At 37.2% G+C, this 24,790-nt stretch overlaps 1 protein-coding gene across 4 annotated transcripts; it reads left to right on the forward strand.

The window, feature by feature from the left end:
- The first annotated feature begins 897 nt into the window (after nt 1-897).
- Nucleotides 898-24,407, forward strand: LOC132906716 (LIM/homeobox protein Awh-like). 4 transcript variants are annotated; one of them, XM_060959143.1, is made up of 7 exons: nt 898-1,141; nt 2,020-2,214; nt 13,872-14,155; nt 21,834-22,051; nt 22,543-22,791; nt 23,329-23,502; nt 23,883-24,407. In XM_060959143.1, exons 3-7 carry the CDS (start codon nt 13,887-13,889, stop codon nt 23,987-23,989), a joined length of 1,017 nt encoding a protein of 338 aa, XP_060815126.1. In that variant the 5' UTR covers nt 898-1,141; nt 2,020-2,214; nt 13,872-13,886; the 3' UTR covers nt 23,990-24,407. The 4 variants fall into 4 exon arrangements, with proteins under 4 accessions (XP_060815126.1, XP_060815123.1, XP_060815127.1 ...); XM_060959140.1 differs by lacking the exon at nt 2,020-2,214; XM_060959144.1 differs by lacking the exon at nt 2,020-2,214 and having other exon boundaries at nt 23,922-24,407.
- Nucleotides 24,408-24,790: the final 383 nt, after the last annotated feature.

The following is a 24,790-nucleotide window of genomic DNA, read 5'->3' on the forward strand; positions in this document are numbered from 1 at the left end:
TCAGAAGGGAGCTGTATATACTAAGTAAAAATATAGGGAAGTTGCTTATTCGATAGATAGATAGAGATATTATTCGAATGACGAATTACATGACTCATCTTTGTTAATTATATCTAATAGGCATGATAAAAGTACTGTAGCCGCAGCGTAGATACCAAGTACCAAGTATAAGTTTGTCCTGCATATAGACACCTATACTAAAACAATAATAATAGTATCTAATTTTTTTTTACAATTCTATAGTTTTATATTATAACAAGGCGATCACGTGGCTTTAATTTGTAAAATTTCCTCGCAAATTTGATGTTTCTTTCTGCCAGATTCCGTACTCTTCCAGAAAATAATTTATTAGTATTTGCAATTTGTGACTCGTGGCTTGTAAAATTTCGCTAATATAATATTAAGTTCCAACAATAACATTCGTTCAATTATGCAACAGGGTACTAGTGCAACTTCCCTTGACCCAGCCAGCGTATTTTATAGTTTGATTCGTTCCAAAATTCTATTTGTCAAACACCGCAAAAATTTCCTTTCCCCCAAAATCCGAAAAAGTTACCAAGCTAAAAACAGATCTCATCGTAACCTATCACAACACGCTGGACAATTACGCTACCCTCGTCGAGCCATCTCGAGAGAAAGATCTTCGAGAATGATTCTTCTTCCTACCACGCTCGCCACTCCACCAATCGAAAAAGCGTATCAACGTTAGCTTGGTGGGAGAAATGATGCGCTCGTGTGCGCCTCGTGGTAGTACACTTTCGTGTCGCTGGGCGGGTCGCGGCTCCACCAATGAGATACGGCGTAGCGACGGTGCTTACGGGCCGCCGAGGCCACGCCCACGTTTTTAGTGATACGATACCTCGCAGCGGGTTGTGCAGAGCCACGACCGTGTAGCGTAGCTCGGCTGGGAATTACGTTATTATACGTCGAGCGCATCGAGTCTCGGGCCATGCTGCGCTCCTCGGGCGTAGCTGTCGCTTGCTTGCGCGTCGCGTGAACGCGTTTTACCTCTCGTGCCGTGCTGCGCGATGCCTTTGGGATCGCGGATTACGCCCCTGTGATCGATTATTATCTGAGGAGGGATCGGAGGTGTACAAGATCGTGGAAGTGCCTGGATCCGTTTGAAGAGGCAGTTATGAAGGTATGTGAATGCTAAGAGATATTTTTGAGATAAAAGAAGTTGTAAAGGTGGTGTTTGGGGGTGCAAGAAGGTTCAATTGGCAGGTTTTAATGCCAAGTATTTTTTAATAATGTTGTCTGTTGTATAAGTAGATCAGTAAGTGGTTGGAAAATATTAAAAGTAGAACTTTTAGTGTTTTGGTTCTTACTTATGTATTGATTTAGAGAGACAGTTATAAGAATGTGTGAATATAAAACGGGTATTTTCAGGGTAAGAAATATTTGAAGGTGGATTTCAGTATTTACGGATTATTTTTTAATAATCTTGTAGTAGAAGTTACTATAGAATGTTTTTAGTTTATTGTAGACTTATTTTTTAATGATTCCATTTATTAGAGGCCCCGCGCAGTAACGCCGATTTTGTTTGACGTAACAATTTCCTCGCTAAACAGCGAAACAATTTTGTTGCTGTACGTGTACGTAGCAGTAGAGCTGTTTGTTTTCGTCGTTAGTTTCGCCATACATATACGCTGCTAGAGAAACAGTTTTATCGCTAGTGCACGCGTGTTTGTTAATTTTCTAAGACTGACGACAATAGGAAAACAGACCAGTGGTTATCCAGTTGTTAGATGTTGCTAGATAAAAGAGTGGTTCTGCAGTCACGTCGTCGAATGTGGCAACGTTCGTACGAACAAATGGCCTTTTCGTGAACGACAAAATTGTCGGTAGTGCGCGGAGGCTGGTTATAGAAAGGAACCTGTAATTGGTTAAAAGTTATTTGCGTAAGATATGATAAAGAAGATAAAATAGAAAACAATAATAAAAAAAAAATTCACCACGAGAGATTACAATGAAAAGCTCCCACTTGCGCGTGATTTACCCCAGCCATAAAATTCTTAGATTCGTCGCGGTCTGATGAGGTTGATGAGCGTTGGTGGACAGTAACACCAGGTAGAGAAAAAGAAAAAGAAAGAAACGGTGTGAACGGATGGCGGGGAATCCTCGAGCCGGATCAAGCAACCAACCATAACTTTGCATCCGTCGTGTCGCAAGGCGCGGTCGTCTCAAGCTGAAGCAGCTACATGCTAAATATATGTACGTAGCTACATATATAGGAATAAACGAAATAGAGGTAGCGGATTACAGTCGATCGGTTGGCGCGATTGTCTTGTCGCGATGTCGATCGTGTGTCACTGCTGCTATCTCGCAGTGTATGTTAAGTATCGCTGAATCGAATACAAGCGGTCTGTTCTAATGCATACATACTCGATGCGCTTTCCGCGTTATCACCGGCGCATTGATGCGTGTCGATGCTCGAATCACAAGTTTAGAATCACGGAGACATTGAAAATTGAATGTCGTAAGCGGTTATAGACAAGTATATTTATGCGCGTATGTAGTAGGATAGGGTTATTTCAATCATCTAATCTTCAACATCATAAAATTCAATCCTGAGCTTCGTATAGAACAATCAAACTTGTACGTTACGAGATGCCATCGATCTTCGGCTAATAACGAAAGAATGAGAAAACATCGTTTTAGGTTCAGCAAGAGGAAATATCAGAAACTGTAAAATGATTCGAGTAACCCTATGGTAAGATAGAGTCAACGACGAAATTAATAAAATAAACAGAAAACTGAGTAACTTGTAGAACAACGTAATATGCACACGGGTAGCCGAGATCAGATTCATCACAAGACGTTTAAGAGTTTATATCTTAACGTTAATCTTGGCAAGGAAATGATCCACGTTTTTCCTGATATTTATTAATATTTCTATCGTTAACACTTGTTTATTCTTTTGTAGCTATTTAACCATAATTACTAATCGTGTATACAAAGAAAGCACCGGTAAGATCTATCGACGAATAGCAAAAAGATTATGTTTACCTACATATCGAGATCTCTAAATGGTCCACTTTTGGTAATAATATACCTAAATAGGTATTAAATAATAACCCTAATCGAGGGTTAAGGAACTGTTAAACCCTTTCAAGACCAACGTTTCTAAACTTGTGAGAAAAGTTCTGTACCCTTATTTTTCCCATATATAGTCAATTTAAATGGACAAATGCATAAATGTGAAAATAACTCCTTAAAAAGGTCGGTGCCAAAGAACGATCTGAAGGTAAAAACACGTCTTGCACGATCATTCAATGTCACGATTTGTAGGAACAGGTCGCGGTGTCACGGGCATTTAAGCAAATAACCACGTGCGCGTCCTTTCTGTATCGTTTACTGTCGCGGCTCGTACGCTTCGTTGGTACCGTTCGTCCTCTAAAAACGAAGCCATATAACTTGGGATCAGGCTGATGCGCCATTTTGCGCCTTACGCCGACAATTTACTGGACCACACACGTACTCACAGTACCATCTTGAAAGGTCCTTTCGTATAACAGCTCGTGTACTGCCCTTCGCGTGGGATGTGCCTCGTCTCTCAGATCTGATCTTACAGGTATTTACGATTTCGCCCCGTGTCTGCGTAGGTATACTTTATAGATATTCACTAGCAAATGAGCCACGGCTGTTCTTTAACGAATCATACGTCGCATTCGTTCCGCCACCATATTTTTATGCGCTTTGTAATTTTTCTTTTTTTCCGATTTTCGGTAGTCCTATGTATCACTCACGGTAATTAGAAGAATTGTGGTTGGAGATTTGTAAGTACATATTATTTTACGACACGGCTAATCTGTTCCGGCTAGAAGAAGCGCTTAACGAACATGTCCATTGTAGATAATTTTCAATAGCATGCTTCTGTTTTGTTGCGTCCACGATTGTTAATACGTTTACACTATATTTTATTGTTAAATGTAGCTGTGATTTTGCTCGTTGCAACTTCCGGTTATGTCGCGCGTTTGCTTTCTGGCTTCTATGATTAGACAGCCTTTCCTCGTATAGTTCTGACATTGTTATACTATACGTGTAGTTTACCAGGTTTTTAAAACATATTGTGCAGTGTATAAATTGCTGTAGTGCATTATCAATGTTAATATGTGTATTGCGAAACAAAATCTACTGAGAAGATAGAGATAAAAGTGAAGGAAACATTAACCTGTTACTTGTTGGTTTATTAGTTAGGCACGTTGTTATCCTTTTCCGCTAAATAGTTTACGGTTTGTTAAGTCGAATGTAAGCGTAAATTTTACGCTTCTGAGATAAAGCGTTCTAAATAGATATTTGAAATCGTAAAATTTCGAAGAAATATTGGTGGAAGACTTGGAAGTCAACATCATTGTGACGTGTCTCCGATCCCATAGATCGTAACTCCGGATGATCCGTTTTACGAAGGACACCAGTTAGATCCACGTACTTCTTTTCGTCATTAATCTTGCTTGATCTTTTGAAGTCTTCACCGTTAATTCTAGTTTATCGATCCGATTCACTTAACGGGTATTTCGCCACTATCTAGAATACCAAGTATGTTTTCACTAATCCATTAAACATTTAATATTTTCTTATTTAACTGATTCGAAAGACCATCATGTCGATATAACAGTATTTCGGTATTCTTTAATTATATCGTAACATCTGTTTGACTGAAATCTGTCAAAGTAGCAGATCTTAGCTTCCTCTCTTTTTTTGCAACTATGAAGATCGCGATTATGGTTTTGTCCAAATCATTTTTTACTTTTATTGTGATTTAAATATGATATGTAAAAACGATCTATCTCATTATTTATTTATCCTCATAACACAATCTACTTTATTTAATCAATTATAATTATCCATATAGGCAGTACCTACCTATATTTAAGTAGGTACATTTATCCAAATTGATTATTTTAGTATTAATTTTATTTTAATATCCTTTGGATATAAACATTTATAAACATTCCACGATGTCATTCGTAACTGATAATACATTCGTAAATTTACTAATTCGCAAATTTATCAAACATTTTTCTTGTCCACGTTGCCTATAGTTTCATTTATATAAATTTTATGCTATTCATCAGTGAGAAAATATGAAGAAAAATGAGCAGATGTTGCCAGAAAACATAGGTACTTAGCCGTTAAGTGAATATAATTAGGAAGATAAAATAGTATCATAAATCACGATGAAGATATCATACATCAAAAGTGAAAATACTTTGGAGATTTTTACCGAGTTTATCTTATTTCACCGATAATTATTATAAATCTCCTATACGATAATAAGTGTTATATAGCTTCGTTTAGTACTTATCACATTCCTACGATGGTAACGTAAACGTATTAAAGATTACTTTAAGCTTTCGATATATACAAAAATATATTATAATAATATGATAGCGTGAACAATGAACTCGTGACTATTAGAATGTTAGGAGTGTATTACGCAGGAAGTGTTATATAGCTTCGTTTAGTACTTATCACATTCCTACGATGGTAACGTAAACGTATTAGAGATTACTTTAAGCTTTCGATATATACAAAAATATATTATAATAATATGATAGCGTGATAGCCGTTAAGTGAATATAATTTGGAACATAAAATAGTATCATAAATCACGATGAAGATATCATACATCAAAAGTGAAAATACTTCGGAGATTTTTACCGAGTTTATCTTATTTCACCGATAATTATTATAAATCTGCTATACGATAATAAGTGTTATATAGCTTCGTTTAGTACATATCACATTCCTACGATGGTAACGTAAATGTATTAGAGATTACTTTAAGCTTTCGATATATACAAAAATATATTATAATAATATGATAGCGTGAACAATGAACTCGTGACTATTAGAATGTTAGGAGTGTATTACGCAGGAAGGTGCATTAATCTTAGGAGAATAAAATTGTTGATTATAAAGAAATGTACAGTTAGAATCCATTACCGTTTGATGAACTACCAACGGTACTGCGTAGTATGAAACTTTAATAGGAAATGTTTATAATCAGATAGCGAATGTTTATGTAAATTTGTATTTTTCTGAAAAATAAATCTCTAACGAAAGAAGATAAAATTAAAACAATTTTATAGAAATCGATTGTTGGAAACGTGTTCTATAAAAATAAGAAGTGACCAACCATATTTCGCACGCTCAACGTACTCGTCGAAGTCAAAGGAAAGAGAGAAAAAAGAAAGGATGAAGTAAAAGGAATCGGCATGGAGAACTGCGGATCGGGGTAATAAATTGATTCGACGTGGCCAAGGAAACGCGTCACATTAACATATGTTTGCATTTTATTAATAGAGTGCCAGAAGTGTGGCTCGATTCGTTTTGCTTCTACAACTATCGCGATATATTATCGCCCCTATTTCTCATATCGATTTTTTTCTCTTAATTCGCGGAATACACACTTTGTCATCGACGCGCCGACATTTCTTCGCGCGACCGTAGCGAAACAAAATTGTTCCCCCTATTAGCATAACCGCCACATTTCGGTTATACACATACCAATAACAAAATATAGAAATTCGTATAAAATCATAGATATGAATTTAAGATTCTGGAATTATAATTAGACTACAGATTTTATACTAAATTTAAAAATACGATGTTGCACAGTATATACATAATTCGAAAAAAATCCTGTAATCAAGGTTGTATTTATAGGTATTAAATAGCGAACGTAAAATAATAAAAATAAAGTTACAAATTTCAGACATAGTACTTACATTAACGATAAAACAGTATCACTTCTTTCGCCAATTTCGACCTACGGTTAAAGCTGTATATACGTAACGATATTATCTTACACAATGTTTATTTAAGTAACTTGCAGCATATTTCTTACATCATAACTTATAACCCATTTAAAAGGCAAAAATTATTATCTTATTGGATTCACAAACGTAAAATAAATGATATCTTCGCAAGATATATATATATATATGTTGGTATATAATTCGGAAGCCCACCATACGGACAGTGAGAAGATTTTAATTAGTGGGGTGATGGCAGTTTTGTAAATGGTAGTGTAATATTATATATATATATATTATTATATACATATTATATATATTATATAATTCAATTTCGTTACCAGTAGCTCTCGACACTTTTAAATGTTTTATTTGAAATTTACTTTAACTAAAAAATAAGACAATTTAAATAAATAAAGGAAGAACCAAATTCACTTAAATACCAGTTTTATATAATAATATATATAATATATAATATAATAATAATATATATATATAATACAATTACAAAATACAACAATAGTGTGAATAAAACTGGTATTTAAGTGAATTTGGTTCTTCCTTTATTTATTTAAATTGTCTTATTTTTTAGTTAAAGTAAATTTATATATATATAAGTATATATATATATAATATATATATATAATATATATATATATAATATATATATATATATATATAAGTAAGTATATAAGTAAGTATATAAGTAAGTATTATATATATATATATATATATAATATTACACTACCATTTACAAAACTGCCATCACCCCACTAATTAAAATCTTCTCACTGTCCGTATGGTGGGCTTCCGAATTATATACCAACACGACTCCCTCCTGCGGTCAGTTTCTTCGTCATTACGTAGTAAATGACTCGAAGTAATCGCGAAACGAATCTGCTGCTCGTGCTTCGATCCGCCACATCCATTCACAGCCGTGCTATACATCCAATAGAATAGGAATGAAAAACCGACAAAAATCATGAAAAGTCGACGTATTATATTGTGTCGCGTGAAAACGAAAAATCGGATGGCGATTTAAATAGATTTCGAGTGGCCTCTCTAGAAGATCCATTGTACCTGCGGGGGATCGTTTCACCCCATAGACCACAGTATCTTTATGGTGGGGAGGATTTTTTCTACGAAGGCGTGTAGAGGCTCGTGCCCTTGGATACCACTCGAAAAGCCGCTGGAAACACACAAAAACCCGGCAAGCATTATTTTCAGTGGAACATCCTTTTTCTTGTTCCCCCTCCCCCTACCCTCACTCACACATTCTCTCTCTTTCCCTCTTTCTTCTTTCTTGTTCTTTATTGTTGTGTTTGTCTCGTTTTATTTCGAGCGGTAGAGTATCGTCTGAAAGAGCCAGCCGAAAGAAGGATGCCCGTAGTGGGCCACTTTGTCAACTTGTCACCTGGGTTGCGGAGGATGCGAGAGAAAACGAACGAAAGGCCCCTCGGGATCAAGGGAACGGCGATCGTTCTTGTTCGCACCAGGAAGTCTTCGCTTCTCTTCTTCATCGAGATATTTCTTCTTTTTTTTCCTTTCTTCTTTACGTTCGATTGAATGGAAAAGACGTGGCTCTTGGAGTTTGAAGGAGTTGTAACGTATTGAGAGTTTGATCTTAATTTGATGGTTGCTGTGATTGGGTTAACTGATCCTAACTTTTAGTAGGATTTTTAAAGAGGGAAAGGTAGGCAGGTATAGACGATTGTGTCTTTTTCTAAGATTCGGAAATTAACTTGAAGTTCAGATTGAACTTTATCGTGAGAATGTTGGCTATTTATTAAAAATTGACGTAACAACTATTTCGTTGTAAATATAGTCGCGCATTCTAGATTTTCTATTGGTACTGTTCCATGAATTATTCCGCATATTTTATTGTGCTAATTTTTTCAATTATTAATTTCCCATTAATTACATACATACCTTCAATTTGCTTATAAGTTTCTCAAACGCATAAATTAAATAGAAAGACAAATTATCCCAGTCATTGGATAATTATTCAACTAGGAGAGATAAAAGTTTCACACGAAACGAATTAAACGATCTACGTAAGTAAGTAAAGGAAATGAATATAGAAAATAGGGTCGTAGGCATAGCTGGCACGAGTGACTATACACACGAGTATAGCGATATAAGTGTTACACGTACGTTTAAAGTTCATATACTTAATCACGAACTTGCATAGCCTTGCAGGTGAGAAATTCAAGTGGAAGGCGGTGTAGGTGCGAGGTTAATTAACGACTCGCAGATAATTTGTCGATATTGAACACGCGTAGTAGACGGTCTCTTAGTGAAAATCAATATATTTCCTGCTTTGTAATAAAAGTTGATCTGAAAATACTATTATGGAGAAATCGTGTTTCGTTTCTTCCTCAAGTTATAGCGCAATATAGACACATAATTAATGGAATCATGTACAGTTCGATTAAAACGTATTTGTTCGCTTTCTACCTTTCATTTATTTATTCGTTATAATAGTAGTCATATTCGTTGCAACATGGCTGAGACTTTATACCTTTTAAGATTTTATACCGAGATTATTTATGAAAGTCGTTTATATTCGCGATTCAAATTTCGCAAATTTAGACTATCTTTACGACACCAAGTTAAAAAATTGTTGTCTAAAATACGTAATACGTTTAAAAACAGAAATTTACCAAAAATTCTATCGCCGATTATGCATCCACTCGACTAAAGAAAATAAAAAGATATATTAATAAAAAAGGTCTCTAGAGAATTTCATTGTTGGCATCGGGGACGAGTATTATCGTTATTACCTCGTACCTACCTCGAGTGACATTGGCGGGAGACAAGCGGTAGAAGGGAAACGAAGAAGTATCGATTTCAATGGACACCGTGTCGCGGTACCGAAAGTGACACGAAGCCGCGAATACCGTAGGAAAGCATATACTGGGACCCCCTTAGGACCTCCCGTCGACAGGCTTTCAAGTTTGAAAGTCATACCCCGGTGGTGTGCCTCGTCGTCGACAAGGGGACCGAAAGCGAAACCACTCGAGAGGCAAGAATGGGGCCTCATGGCTATTCTGAATAGAGGCGTGTACAAACCCGGTGTACGATGCCACACTGCGAAACCGTTCACCGATCTACCTTTGTGTAAATAAGGCAATAAGGCGAGCCAAGCGGGATTACTCTTCGTTTAAGTCTGCAGATCGGATTATGCGAGATACCTTGACGTTTTTAGGTAGACAGGAAAGAATTGTATAAGGAGGATGTGGGGAAGCATGCAGTTTTAGATTATTTAGATCAGCAACGAGTTTGATCGTTGTTTGAAAGATACAGACATAAAAATATCCATAGTATTGTACTCTGTATAATATTTAACCCTTTGCACTCCGAATTTTAATTCAATTTCGTTACCAGTAGCTCTCGACGCTTTTAAGTGTTTTATTTGAAATTTACTTTAACTAAAAAAATAAGACAATTTAAATAAATAAAGAAAGAACCAAATTCACTTAAATACCAGTTTTATTCACACTATTGTTGTATTTTGTAATTTTTAAGTGTATGATATATCTTGCAACAATTTCCAGGATGCAATCTTGATTTTCTTTAGCACGTTTCACAAAAAAAGGTGGGACTGAAAGAATGTCGAGTGGGACTCGACAAAGGAGCTCCTGAGATAAAAACTGATGTCGAGTCACACTCGACATAGGAATGCAAAAGGTTAACAGGTAAATCAATGTTCTGCCTAAATTCTATTATTTTAACCGTATTTATGAAAATATGAATTTGCGTAAAAATCTGCAGTCTATTTACGAGCTTTCTATTCCATCAGGCAAATTTGTGTTTCTTCTGACATTATTTTCGCTTAAACGATATTAATTAAATAGAACCTGATTCAATATATTGCCGGTGTCCAAGAGCCAATTACAATTACAACTAGATATTTAAAAGTGTTTAGTGATACGTTATCAGTTGAAATCATAGCTTGTGCATCTCTAGAGAAGATTCGTTCGTTTTCAAAATGTCTGCGGCTCTCCTGTTATATTGTTTCATACGCTTCCTAATAAAGAAAAAGAAACAAAGGAAAAAGAAAAACGAACCTACGTAGAAACGACGAAAAGAGAAAAAAATTGAAATTTAAAGAACGGCGATCAGTGAACTTCCGTACCCTTGTAGGAAGACCGGATTCTGAAGTATCATTCTCATAATAAACTCCGAAAATCACGCCCCTGACAGGCCGTGCGACCGCAGAAAGCAGGATTCGGAAGAGTCCGGGGTTAGGTACAAATAGGAGGGTATGCCGGTTCACCATAACTCATGGGGCTGGTCCTATGTGACGAGAACGCGTCTCCATGATGGGCACCGCATGCGGAACCTTACAACACGCGTGTTCTCTCAAGCGTTAGGTGTTATATAGGTATAGAAACAGCACCTACGAGGCTTGCAGGTATTACATTACAATGGCATTATGTAACTCCCATACGCCACCATTGTGGAGCCAGTTGTGACGTATGGTTAACCACCAACCATAACCAACCAAATGTTCGCACGTTCTAACTGTGTAAGGATCTGGAATGCGTGTGTATGTATGTGTACCAGCGTGGAAGTATTGATAGTATTCTGGAGACGGAAGATATACATAATATTACAAGATCTTTGAGAGAGCTAGAAAAGAACAGGGTTTATAAAATCAGTATTAATCTCTCTTCTATGAAGGATAATTCGACTTTTAGATTTGGCGTTATACATAGTCGCTAAAATTTATAAAACAGACTAATTTTTTTCAAAAATGATAGAACTCTAATAATTAATCTAATAATTAATAATAATTAAGTAAAGTCTCGAGTCTCGTGAAATAATTGTATAATTTCTATCAAACTATATCACCATCTTGTAATCAGATAATTCTAATCAATTATATCGAGATATACGATATTTTCTCATTGTTTCATTATCGAAGACTGTGTAATAGTGTTTTAGAATATACAATTAACTACAACGTAGGTACATAGTTTAGTTGTCCTCTACAGAACTCGAAGGTCTATTTAAGAATGTTGTATCTCTATGAATATCGTCCTTCGCTTCTTTGAATCGCCGCGTTTCAGTTCAGCTAGGAGATTCGCATGCTTTTTGATATCGCGAGGCATATATTAGGCTAATAGCCCGAAAAGAGTCTAATCCTCCGTTTTACGATCCCGCCTCGCATGCAACCGCGGCTCGTTATTGTCACCTATAACTCTCTCTCTGCTGGGCCAACCGCTAACTTGTGGGTGTAGAAGTCGTGACACACGAATGAACCAGTCGAAACGATATAGCCGGCGATATTTTAACCACGGATTTATTACGACGGAAGAAAAGGCCTAAAGCCGGAAGATTAACGAGCGACTTGCGATCAAGTTTATGTTTAACGCAAATTTCTAATGTTGCTAAAATGCGTGGGTTAGATCGTGCGGCCATTGTTTTAGATTATGCAAGTAAGTACAGAGTGGACAAATTGCAAGCCAACGAACCAACCGATCTTTCCCAAAACATGTACTTCCAAGTGATGTACAGTATAAAAGGCCAGAAAATAAACACGCAAGCAACCCCTCCATCGTTCCTTACGAAAGTTTATTTACTGGGCACGCCCCGCTCGTTCAGAAATCATTTAGCTTGTAGCATTCTGTAGCTCGATCGAATCGTGAATCCGACACGAGTCGTCGTAACAAGACCGCCGACACAATGACGGAAGGCGGCTGGACGCCACGGTTGCCCATTTAAGCATCCCATTGGAGTATTCCAACCCCCATAGAACCATCATGGGGATGTTACGGGGTGGGCTGGCCACATATATTACACCGGTGCTCGCAGGACTTGCGTGTACGACACAATACGAATCTGTACGCGAGGGCATGCGTGTCACTATATTGAAAGGGAACGTCGACTTTGAAGCAGAGGGTTCGTGCTACCTTCCGCAGATCCGTGGTTATGTTGGCAACGGTGTAACGCTTCCCTGCAGGGTGCCCTTTTCGCTTGACCAGCTGCTGAACGAAGCTGTATGAGAGTTTGTAAACGGAGAATTAGCGGAGACTTCGGTGATACGTTGATGTACAACACGCACGCGGTTCTTCATGCCGGAATGCGAAAAAGTTTCTCGATGGATCTACGCTTCAGCTGTCCGCAGCGTTTCTATTACGAATTTATATCAGATAATAAAACATAATAATTCACATAACTAACACTAGAAACTTTCATTAGAACATATGTCCCTCGATACAATATGGATCGAAGGGTTAATGGAAAATGTGGGAATGGTTCTTTGTAAGAGAGATTGGCAAAATATAAATTGCAAAATGCGTGATTCTAGTTCAATTTTCTTCAACGCTACGAATTTTCCAAACAATCTAATATTTAAGCAGCTGTTTTATAACAATGTATTAGGTTGTCCGAAAAGTGTCTTTCTTTTACAGACACGTCTTTTACAATGACGCATTTTTATACAAACATGAAACCTAATCTGTCAAACGTTGTGATCTTTATCTTGATAGAACAAAATGGGTCATACGTAATTTGATAAAATAATATAAAACGAAAAATGTTGTGCACCCATTAATTCCTTATAAAACGAAAGAAACTTTTCGGACGACCTAATAGAAGTGCTTACGAAGCTGAGCCAGTCTTCGCACGATTGTTCGATACGTAGAAAAAAAGATCAGCAATACCATAACGAAGTCAACGTTCCCCTGTTAGTTTTCCTGTGAACGGTATTGTGCCACGCTATCCCATGCAGAATTCAACAAACAATCTATCGGATGTTCTTGTCACGAAACCTATGACACGCTTGATGGATGCGTGTGTTTCGATCAATCTGTTTCGATACAGTTTACTATGCCTGCTATTCGCAAATCCTTTCCTACCTTCTCAAACGTGCGTACACTTTCGCGCTCGAGAATTTTCTGATACATTCTTCGTTAAAAATATTTTATATTTGAATTGTCATATATTATTACGTTATATTTTGTATGTTTTTAGTAGATACTCTGATCTTTTTTAAATAGCGTACTTGTACAAGTACAGCTCACTTTACGTTATAACTTTCGTGCGCGATTGTTAAACATCAACTTCCGAGTTTTTCTCACGCTTGCTTCAATGACATTACAGACGGAGATAGAAGATATGACGAGCGATGGCGTGTGCGAAGGCACCGGTCCGAATCTTGGTACAGCCGAAAATGCCGGCGGGTTGATAGGGCCGGAAATGTCGCCAAGCGTGATGGAGTGCGGCGGATGCGGTGAACGCGTCCGCGAGCGCACTGTTCTTTGCGTCGGCGGTCGAACTTGGCACTCGAGGTGCTTGAGGTGCTGTGCTTGTGCCAGGCCGCTACATGATCAGCATTCCTGCTTCTTGAAGGGCATGAGACTCTACTGCAGGCATGACTACGCTCTGTAAGTTGATAAATAAATCTCCATTGTTAGTAGGTATTAGAGTCCCCTATATGCGAACTAATAGAGAGACAAAAATATTTGGATAATACAACAATTATTTTTCTGATGTTAAATTTCGTTTGGCCACATATAGATCAAAGAAATTGTCAGTTTGCTTCAATATCTAAGAACATTAATTTAATTTGTTTATATAAAAAAGCTATTAATTAAATGAAATATATGTAACGATACGTAACATCATATCTATTTATCAGTTAATAAATTAATAATAATTTCTATATAAAGCGATGATAAATAGCTTTCAATCGTCTTGGTATAGAATATTTACGTTATCTTTGCAACGAAATTTTATAGAATTTTACTTTTATTAAAAATGGCTCTTATGAAGCGCAAAAAAACTTTCGTGGACAGGTAAATTTATTTATAAGATTTCAGAAAATGTAACGTTACGTAAAAGTGACAGATTGCAAATAATATCAGTAGCCAGAAATATTCTCATACGTATATCTGTATACTATGATAGTGAAACAAAAATTCTGTTACACGTTCAACGAGAAAGCTTAAATTAAAAATGCGCTCAATCAAAGATCGAATAATAAAGATAACGGAGTTTATCAAGGGAAACTGCAATGCTTTAGCGTATATAGCTACCGTAGAAGTAAAACGAGACATACCGCGAAGCATAAATCGAGATCAACAGAACTCGTAATTGCCATTGCGTCGTCAAAGATCTACGTTTCCTTGTAGCCGCAATTTAGTGGTCGAAAGAGATTCAATTATTGCGATAACAAGCAACGAGAAGGCAAACCTGGTTGTTATGTGTAATATTCAAATGTGTGTTGATCTATCGATAGAATAATAAACCGTGGTAAAAGAGTGGCGTGCCATGTTTTCATTATCAATGCAATAAATAACAATTCGTTGGAAACCTCTTAATCGACCCGCACGAACGAACTAGTATTGCCTTCGTGACAATCCATAAGTGACTCTTCGATCGATCGATTGGTGATTGTAAATCAATGTTAACATTTCTATAAATTAACTGTGTTGTATGGTAAATATCTGTTTTATCGGCTACGAATTAAGTTGTTACATTACTGAATGCAACGGAATGAAACTCACAAGAATTTATTAATCTTCCACTGTTTATAAATCGTTGAATTTTTATTATTAGGCTACACGAGTGGAAATTTTCGTTGGAATTGAAATATCAATCATACTTTCTGTTACTTTCCCCAGAGAAATTTTAGAATCTTGCAGATTTATCGATTCTTTATAAATCATTGAATTTGTATTATTCGCCGTCAGGAACTTTTGTTAAAATTTTGCACTAGTTATAAGATACTGACAACTTTATAGAATTTAAGAGAAAACACGGAGAATTATGAAAGGAAATTTTGTTTACGTTTCTTGAAAACTGGGGCGTATACTTTCATCTTACAAAAATTCAAGTACCTCCTCTATTTACTTATACAACGTAAAGATACGTTGTTCGACATACATTCCCTTGTAGCGGAATCGGATAATGACTGATCGAAAGCTGTTTGTTTCGGATATTTTCGTAGGAAGGATGACCAAGGGACGAAAAGAAGCTTGCAGTGACTGGTCGATTGTACGCGAAGAATTCGAGTCGAACACTTTCCAACGTGTTTATCCAACTGTCAATCAACTTTAGTTCGGTCACCTGGCTGTTGCACCAGCCTGTCTAAAATCACGTATCGTGATATCCGATCGTGACGAGCGACCGGTATCGCTGTCTATATTATCGAACGCGGAAATCAATGTAATCCTCAAAAGAAAGGAAATGAAAAAGAATAAAGTGAATTCATTGTGCATTATGCTATGGTACTACTGTACAGTCGTTTCTTTCAATTTCGAATCTGATGTGTTTCTATAATTACTTGGAACGCGAACTTGTCGAAACGAATTTTATTGTCCATCGATTTAATGTTTCAGACTTTTGAAAATTGCATTAAACTTGCAACTCGACTCTCGCGGAATAATGTGGATAATTATTATTCTTTAACACTTTGACTGCCACGGTTTCTCCTGTGAAAATTGACAGTTAGGGAATTTTGAATATAACCGATAAATAGAAGATACTTTGAAATAAAAAGTGCCCCATTGAACAATTAAACATTTTTATTAGAACATCGATAAAAAAAATGAGAACAAATCTTGCATCTAACGGTGCACTGTGTTTGCATCCATATCTTTGAGGGGTAATCTACGAATATTATTAATAAGACACCTTAGAAAATAATCGTAAATGCTGCTTTATAATCGTATAATTGAAGTTAGAAGTGTGAACATACCTTACTCTTATATTTAGAATGAGCAAATACCATTTACTAATATCTTCCACACGTTCCAACAATATGTTTTGCACGTTTTGCTTACGACGAAGCAACGAATGCGAATGGTTTGTTAAAATAAACGAAGCCTTGTTATGATATGTCGCTATCAATTGTTATCAAGACGCCACGGTGGTCACCCGTGACCACCAATAAGATAAACGGTCCATTAGGGAAGAATGTTGCTTTACATCATCAATTTATTATTATTTTGCCATTATGTGCTTTGAATAATAAAAATACTCCCGTGGCGTCCTAAGCGAAACATGTGATTTCGACGTGGCAGTCAAAGTGTTAACAAGATACCTACGATGTATACTCTTGTTTATCATGCGGACGTTAGAAATTCTAATAATAAAATAAAAAATTATGAAAAGTTTGGCAACAGAGAGTCGGCATTCTCTGTGAAGACAGTTGCAGGATTTTTTCGTGGCGTGGCTGTCTTTTTGAGGGTCAAAGTCGTGTATATGCGGGAGGTCCTGAGGAATCTGCCGCGTAATTTTTTCGACTGACGTTTTTCGCCTCGTAATGCTGGCTTACGATGACCCGGTCGACAGGATCCACGACCCGTAGACACGTCGACAACCGACTCGGAAAGAAACGAAGCCACTATTTCGATTTACGCTCGGCTCGCCGTGATAAATGATCGAAAACTATACCGTGGATACCTCGAGAATCGAGGACACCGCTTCACCGAACCTTCGTTCAATTCGTGATTGAAGTGTTGATACAATGTGACCTAATTAATACTCCATTGACGCGATCCTTGGTATTTTCGATTGGAATAGATGTAGGTATAAGTGTGTGTACAGTCAGTCACGAAAGTCTACATACACCTATCGACCTTTGTATATCTGACTTGGGTATCAAAGAAACTAGAAGCGTACTTCGTCACAAAATTATTTACATTTATTTATATCAATATGATTAAACATTATTAGGGTGTTTCTAAGATGAATTGAGAAAAAAGAACAATCAAAGTATTTGATTTAACTAGGAAGTATGTTGGCATACAAATTACATTAGACATTACAAAACCTTTAATTTTTGTAATCGATGTAAGCACGTGTTCCGAGTAATCGTAAAAGGAAGGAAAACCGAAACACGTGTTAACAAATTCGATACGTAGTTCTAGTTTTAACAACATTTTTCAAACAAACTCTTTTGTTACACTTATATAATTTACAAGTTAATCGTCATCAATCATACAAAATACAGATCATTTCAAGATGATAGAGTTTAATCTTCGACGAACAGGAAACAATGAGATTGGTGATTTTATAAGAAGCTTCCCTGGGGGATTAATTTTCGTTGTTTTCGGAATTCATCTTGCCGGCTCTGGGGATAGGATCTGCATCGGTTATGATAAAAGAAAACTGACAATCGCGTGCTCAAAATTCAAATCCCTTCCTAGAGATTGACGTGGGCGAAACGAGAAAGTTGTTCTTGCAAGCAGGATAAATTAGTGCTTCGCTAAGAGACAATAGGATTAAAACGGATTCTTTTTTGTCGCTTGAGTATCTGTGCGAGATTCAGAATTTACGATTATGCATTACAAATGTACATTCTTCTTCTTTCCTATTAAATCGCTATGAGTTGTTACAGGTATTGTAGAGTCGACCAGACGTTATATGTATTTACAGACTTGTAGCTTTTAAAAAGTTCAAAAGAAAGGTTTTAGTTCAAGTACATACGATTACAATGATTTGTATCGAATGATTTGTATTCAATAGCTTATTATCGTGTAATATGCATCGAAAGCTATGCTGTTTTGAATGAAATGTGTGATTAGGAAAGATATTGGGTGTGTTAAAGGGATTATGTTCAATGGAGTGTTGGCATTGATCTATTAAAATGTCTTGATTTTTATACACTCTCTGTACTTTTATACGTTTCGTTACATTCGATAAATTGTTATTTCTTAGTATAGAAGAAATAACATATCCTAAGAAACTTTAGGAATGGAATTAGCCGTACATCAAAATCCACGATCTAAGCTCGCTCAATTTCCCATCAAAACACGCTTAAAACCCTCTACGACGCTAATTAAACTTCAATACCTAAACCACCCTCTGATACTTTCCACAACCAGTCACTTGTTATATATATACTATATATACTATCCTAAAGCTTCGCTTAAGCGAAACTGCAGCAATGTCGACAACGAAATCCTCACACCCCGTGTTGCTCGTTTTCTCCGTTCGGTAACATCGCCTGGAAACTCCTCTCTCAAGCTCTCTAATACCATATACCCAAGCGAAGAGGTAGGAAACTTTTTCACTGGAAGCTAGGCCGGTGTAAACGGTAGCCGTGTAGCGGCAAGACACGAGCATGCAACACGACACACGCACGCACGTCCAGATGAATGGCTGCAGAGGTGGGTGTTATGGGTGCATCGGTGAGCCAACAACTCGGAGGAGCGTCCTCGGTTAACGACAAGCAGCAGCACGACGGTGGCTTCTTCACGGCCAGTGTGTCCGGTGTGGTCGCTAGTGTGCGCCACGGCCGGTAATTAAACAACGACTAGCGGCCATTAGCCCATTATCATATTCATGAACACGGAAAGTGCATCCCGATTCCTCGTCCGGTTCCTCCGGTAACCGATCCCAGCCTAGCTGTTTATACGATCTGTGTTCGCGAGTCCCTTCGTCCCCCTCGCGAAGATATCTTATGGGGCCACGCGACTACCCCGGTGGCCCCACCACCCCATTTCCAACAGAGAAAGTAACGAGTAGTATACCGGATGGGACTAGACTATATCGAGACTATAAGCGTGTTTCGACCGGGACATAGCTACTCGCGGGATTAAGAGGACGGTTCGGGCGAGAGCGAGCAGATATTTGCACGATACGCTTCCGAGTGTAGCGATGCTAATGGAGTTGATTGTTTTGTAGAGTATGAAGTACTGACGAGGTATGGTGAAACTGGGAGCGGGAATGAATGTATGGAGAAACGATATATACCGAAGGTGTGGAGAAAGGGGAGTGTAGAATTGAATATTTATCGTGTACCTATGTAATGAAATCAGGAAATTAATAAAAAGCGGAGTCAATCAGTTTGACATTTGAGAAGCTCATATGTCGAGATACATCGATAAGTCGACGAAGAATAAAAGGTTACGAAACGGAGAGGATGTTTTTTTTCATATCGCTCCTTCTTCGATCGAAACTATTATAGAAAGAGATCGTCGGAGTAAAAGAGTACTTATACGTATATACTTATGTCATAGAACACGCTGTACCATGAAAGATTGCTTTCCAAGATGAGAGCTGAGAAGAGAAACTTCTCTTCTCTCAACTTTCTTCTGTTCTTTCGAATCTTTCTTCCGAAGACGCTTTCTAATGAAATTTTTCATTTCTCTTTCATTCTTTTCGTGTTTCTTCTTACACGCCTTTCACTAACATCCATTTGTTTTTAATGTTTTGCCATATGTAACAAGCTTATTGTTTAATGTTTCATCGTGTGTCAATAGTTCGTGTAAAACGTTCGTCGAATGGAACTAATTGTAAGATTTTCCAGTGTCGATTTCCTTTCTAACATTTCTGGCATAGCAGATAGTATTTTCTAAATATCTTTTTCCTCCTTGCCACTCTATTTTCTTCCTTTTGCTTCTACCATCTACACCTCTTCCCTCATTGCCTATCTATTCCCTCAACTTCCTCCTTATCTCACAACTCTCTTTTCTCCCTTTTTCGTCTCCCCTCATTTATTAATCCTTTTTCACTACGGTGTTCCCGCGCGGCAGCGCGAGTTTACATACACGCAAACATACTCTTGAAGGTTGCAACTCGCGCTTCGGGGTCCTGCAGTCATTTATTTGTCACAGGACGACCGGTACAGGCTGGCTTGTTCCAGGTAAACGCGCGTTCGTGCGCGACGCGTTATCTAAGACCGTTCTCCCGAGTGCTCTGCCGCTCTTCGAAGTACGAATTATTTCTCCCATCGGCCATTGCAATGCGCGCACATTGATAATCGACTCGCACCGTGTGAAATCGTACGCCGACATTTTTGGAGCTCCTCTCATCTTCTTTCACGTATGATAATTTCGCGTTTTATTGGAATGTTCGATGCCCGGCTAATGGTAATTCCTGATTAAATTTAAATTATTTCGTTAACATAGAGATTTTAATGTAGTCTCAACTAAATATACGCAGTTTTTAGTCTGTTGAGATGAAGTGGTGGAATTTTTGAACTATGAATTCGCGTGTTGCGTTGTGACGTTGAAATTGATATTTGAAAGCCATAAGTGGAAAAGTGACGTATACGTATTTCCAGTCTTTTATAAAAAAGCAATTTTCTAATTCGATATATTGTCAATCAAAATATTATTTTAGATGTTTGAAAGCTATTAATAACGTCAACTACGCAAACTAATATTAATTAAGTCACACTAACTTAATAAGCAAATCAATATTATTAGTTTCCTGCACCTTAATATCTCAACCGTAGAAACTATTTGTAAAGATACGAATTCGCATAAACGTTCGCCGTGTATTAACAATGATATCAATTAATGTCACAGTTTTATTCTCAAATTCTCTATATGGTCAGTCGTAACAGGAAATTCACGATCGGACTAGGCGTTTTTCTGGTTGAGAGCGCGTCGATGGCCGGTTTATCGACTGCTGAATGTTCGAAGACGGGAAGAGCAGAGGTAGAATCGTTGACGCGAAACGTTTTCTTTACACTTCGCGGCGAACGCGTTCGTTAGAGCCGGACGAAGTTAAATCCTCGAGGAGCGAGCTACCATCGTTGAATTTATTGGCGCCATTGCCGCAGGTGGCCGCGTGCTGCGTGCCTGCGAATTCTTTACGACTACTTCGGATTTCCCGGCATGCCATGGCATCGTTAGTCACCCGACTCTTTTCATAGAAAAATTCCGCATTCTTCGCTTATCCTTTTCGGTCTCCGTTGATAAAATTAATGGAAAAGAATGGGAACGTTTCCTGGAATTGTCGTAAGATTCAGATCGTTCGATCCTGAAGAAGAGACGTATGATTTTCTTGATTTGAAATATAACAGTTACCTGTAGCTATCTTGTAGGTTCTGGTGTAAAATTTACACTAAAAATTAATGTCAAAATGTTTGAACGTTTACCACAGAAAACTTGTGGAAAATTTTAAATTTATGAATAGATCATATGTTTTAAATGAAGAAATTTGTTGCATATATTTGTTATACATTGTCTAAATATTGTTGCGCTTTTTATATATCGTTATATATTCGTTATGCTTATTGTTTACGTATATGTGAATTTATTTTTAAAAATCTCCAAATTTCGTCGATTACGACGAATGAAATTGTCTGAAATTATTTTTGTTTAGAACTTTTGGCGCAAAGTGTGCGAAGTGTGGTCGAAGCGTGGGTGCCGGGGATTGGGTGAGAAGAGCCAGAGAAAGGGTTTACCACTTGGCGTGTTTTGCATGCGACGCCTGCTCTCGTCAACTTTCCACTGGCGAACAGTTCGCCCTCTTGGACGCTAGATTGCTTTGCAAAGCTCACTACCTGGATGTAGTCGAAGGCAACAACACTTCTTCCGATGGTGAGACTATGCCGATACTTTATTACGTTACCACAATATCTCTAATTAAGCCTTTCGTGTTCTATGTTGCATATAATTATAACATTGGCACGTTCATTGCTGGCCGGATGTCGCGTGTTCTTTCTCTCGCCGCTTGTTAAGTTTAGCAAATAAGTAATTCAATCGTAAAACGATTTAACGATTGCGGAGATATAAAAAGTCGCTATTTACGATTCTGATATTCGAATGTCATTTCCGCTGAAAAATAGCGTTCTATTTGATAAGTATGTAGTTTGATATATTCTCGGTACATTGTAATCTTTGAGATTATCAGAATTTGTGGTTTTAGATTCTTTGCGCCTGCTTTTTATATCGTTAAATCTGGAAAAAGCTTAGGATTTAAGTTATTCGATGCTGGAATAAAAAAATGACAAAATGAAATCTACAGACTCGGAGGGAAAGATTTAGTGGCGTAAGAAAAGGTGGAACACCTCTAATTGGTACTTTCGCAGAAGGCGGTGACTCGGAGAGTGGGCACAAGAGCGGTAACAAGGCGAAGAGAGTGAGAACCACGTTCACGGAGGAACAGCTCTCTGTTCTCCAAGCGAATTTTCAACTGGACAGCAATCCGGATGGCCAAGACCTCGAGAGGATAGCGCATGTGACCGGACTCAGCAAAAGAGTTACGCAGGTTTGGTTCCAGAATTCTAGGGCAAGGCAGAAGAAGCATCTGCACACGGGCAAAATGAAAGGGCAACACGGTACTTCTTGCGTTTGTTTCTTTCACCGATATCTGTCCGATTTACAGCTGTCTAGTGAGACGACATTTCTATTTTATTTTCTTTGTTATTCTGTCCGCTTCTTTGTTATATCCACGTTCTTATTTTACATTTATTTCAATACTATTTGAACAAGAGGTATTAAAGACTCTGTATATATCTGGGGAATAAACGTTAGAAACTTTTGAGTAATAAATTTCGATAAAGGACGAAGTTACATGTCGAGTGTCTCGTTTCGATTGATTCACGTTAATATTTTTGAGATATCTTCTGTATAATTCCACGATAGTTTCACAAATTTCGTTATACGAGTATTATTTCAATGCAATATTTTTCCTTTTCAAAAGCAAATATGTGTACGTAAAGTAGAAAAGCAGATCTACAGGTTCTGTTTTTTCAAATGTCTAATGTTAAATACCTATAGGTGACCTTGAAATAATGACGCATGTGGATCAGTATATTATAAGTAGCAAGGATTATCATAGCCTAGAATCAAGGAAACATCGTTTGCTGTTACAGTTCATCAGTCACCGCCGAATTCTACCACTTCCACAGGCGATTTCAGTCGGCACATCAATTTACATCTAACCTATTCGTTTCAACATCAACAGCAACACCATCATGGCCCCCAACCGCCGCAGCTGAGTCCAGCTACGTGCAAAAGTCCAACGCCATCCCTCTATCACAATCATGGTAAGAATATCAGAGATTTTCGCATGTGTGGGAAATTTGTTGCATGGATCTGTTGCTTTTCTTTCAGTATAGCAGTCTTGACAGAATATTCGATTAATCGATAAATGCGATATTTTTCAATCTTGAGACATTTTTGAGAAAATAGTAAAAGACTTTTTCATTAGATTTTTAGCGAAAATTCCAAGAATAGAGACGTTAGGACTAAATTATCGTTTGAAGTATCGTAATAACATTAATTTCTCCTCTCGAACTATAAAATGAAGGGGCAAAGTGCAAAGGGTTACACGTAATGATAAAGATTATCTGCTTAAATTCGACAATTAGAATATAACGAGAGTTTATCAATACCCAAGGACGAAACAAAGTTTTGCTTTGAAAAGGTCTACTCTCTATCGCAACACCGTCAACTCTGTCTTCAGGCTCGGAACAATCGATGGACGAACTGTCGCAAGACTCGATGATGTTGTCGATGCCGAACGAGGTTTAATCGCCGCTGGATTAGCCGCATATTGTAAATATTCTTTGTTTAATCTTAAGGTTTCTTTCCCACGTTCATGAATTATTCTTGGTGAACGCGTTACTCATTTCGACTTTATTTCTTCCACCGACCATATAGATAGAATATTATTATTAATTATTATTAATATAGAGTATTATTGTTATTCATTAAAATGTCGCGATCGAAGCTTTGACTTTGAAAGGCACAAGCTTTTTCTCGATATTCGTTAAAAAAAATTGGCCAAGTAACACAAACGATCCTTGCCCATATTTGTCTTTTACCAAAGAAGCGAAAGAATATTATATATCTTCTACTTTTGTCCAACATATTCCAATTTTTTTTTATTTTATAAAATATTCATCATATTAGAAAATTGCTGTGAGTGTATCCGTGATTAATGCGAAGAACTGAAAAAATTCGGCAAGGATCGTTTTTGCTACGAGTTGCTCAATTCTATTGTATGTAAAAAGACGCAAGACAAATAGAAATTCTTTGAAAGTGTTTCTTTGAAATTTCATAGAACGTCGAAATAGAAGGACTTGCGGTGAAACATCGCGATTTAAGTACCGAGGTATTTTTTATCGTAAAACGCGTTTTTAAAACACGTTGATTGATTACTTGTCGTACTTTACTATCGACTCTACAATAACGTATTTATTCTGTTCATTGACCCTTTGAAGCGAGATAATGTAGGATAAATAAAACAAATCAAGTTTCTCACTTCATCTGTTTCAAAGAACGTGTTTCAAACGGTTCGACGAAACAATCTATATTTTAGTATTTTAGAAT

This window comes from Bombus pascuorum, chromosome 5, assembly GCF_905332965.1.
Source record: "Bombus pascuorum chromosome 5, iyBomPasc1.1, whole genome shotgun sequence".
NCBI classification, from domain to species: domain Eukaryota; kingdom Metazoa; phylum Arthropoda; class Insecta; order Hymenoptera; family Apidae; genus Bombus; species Bombus pascuorum.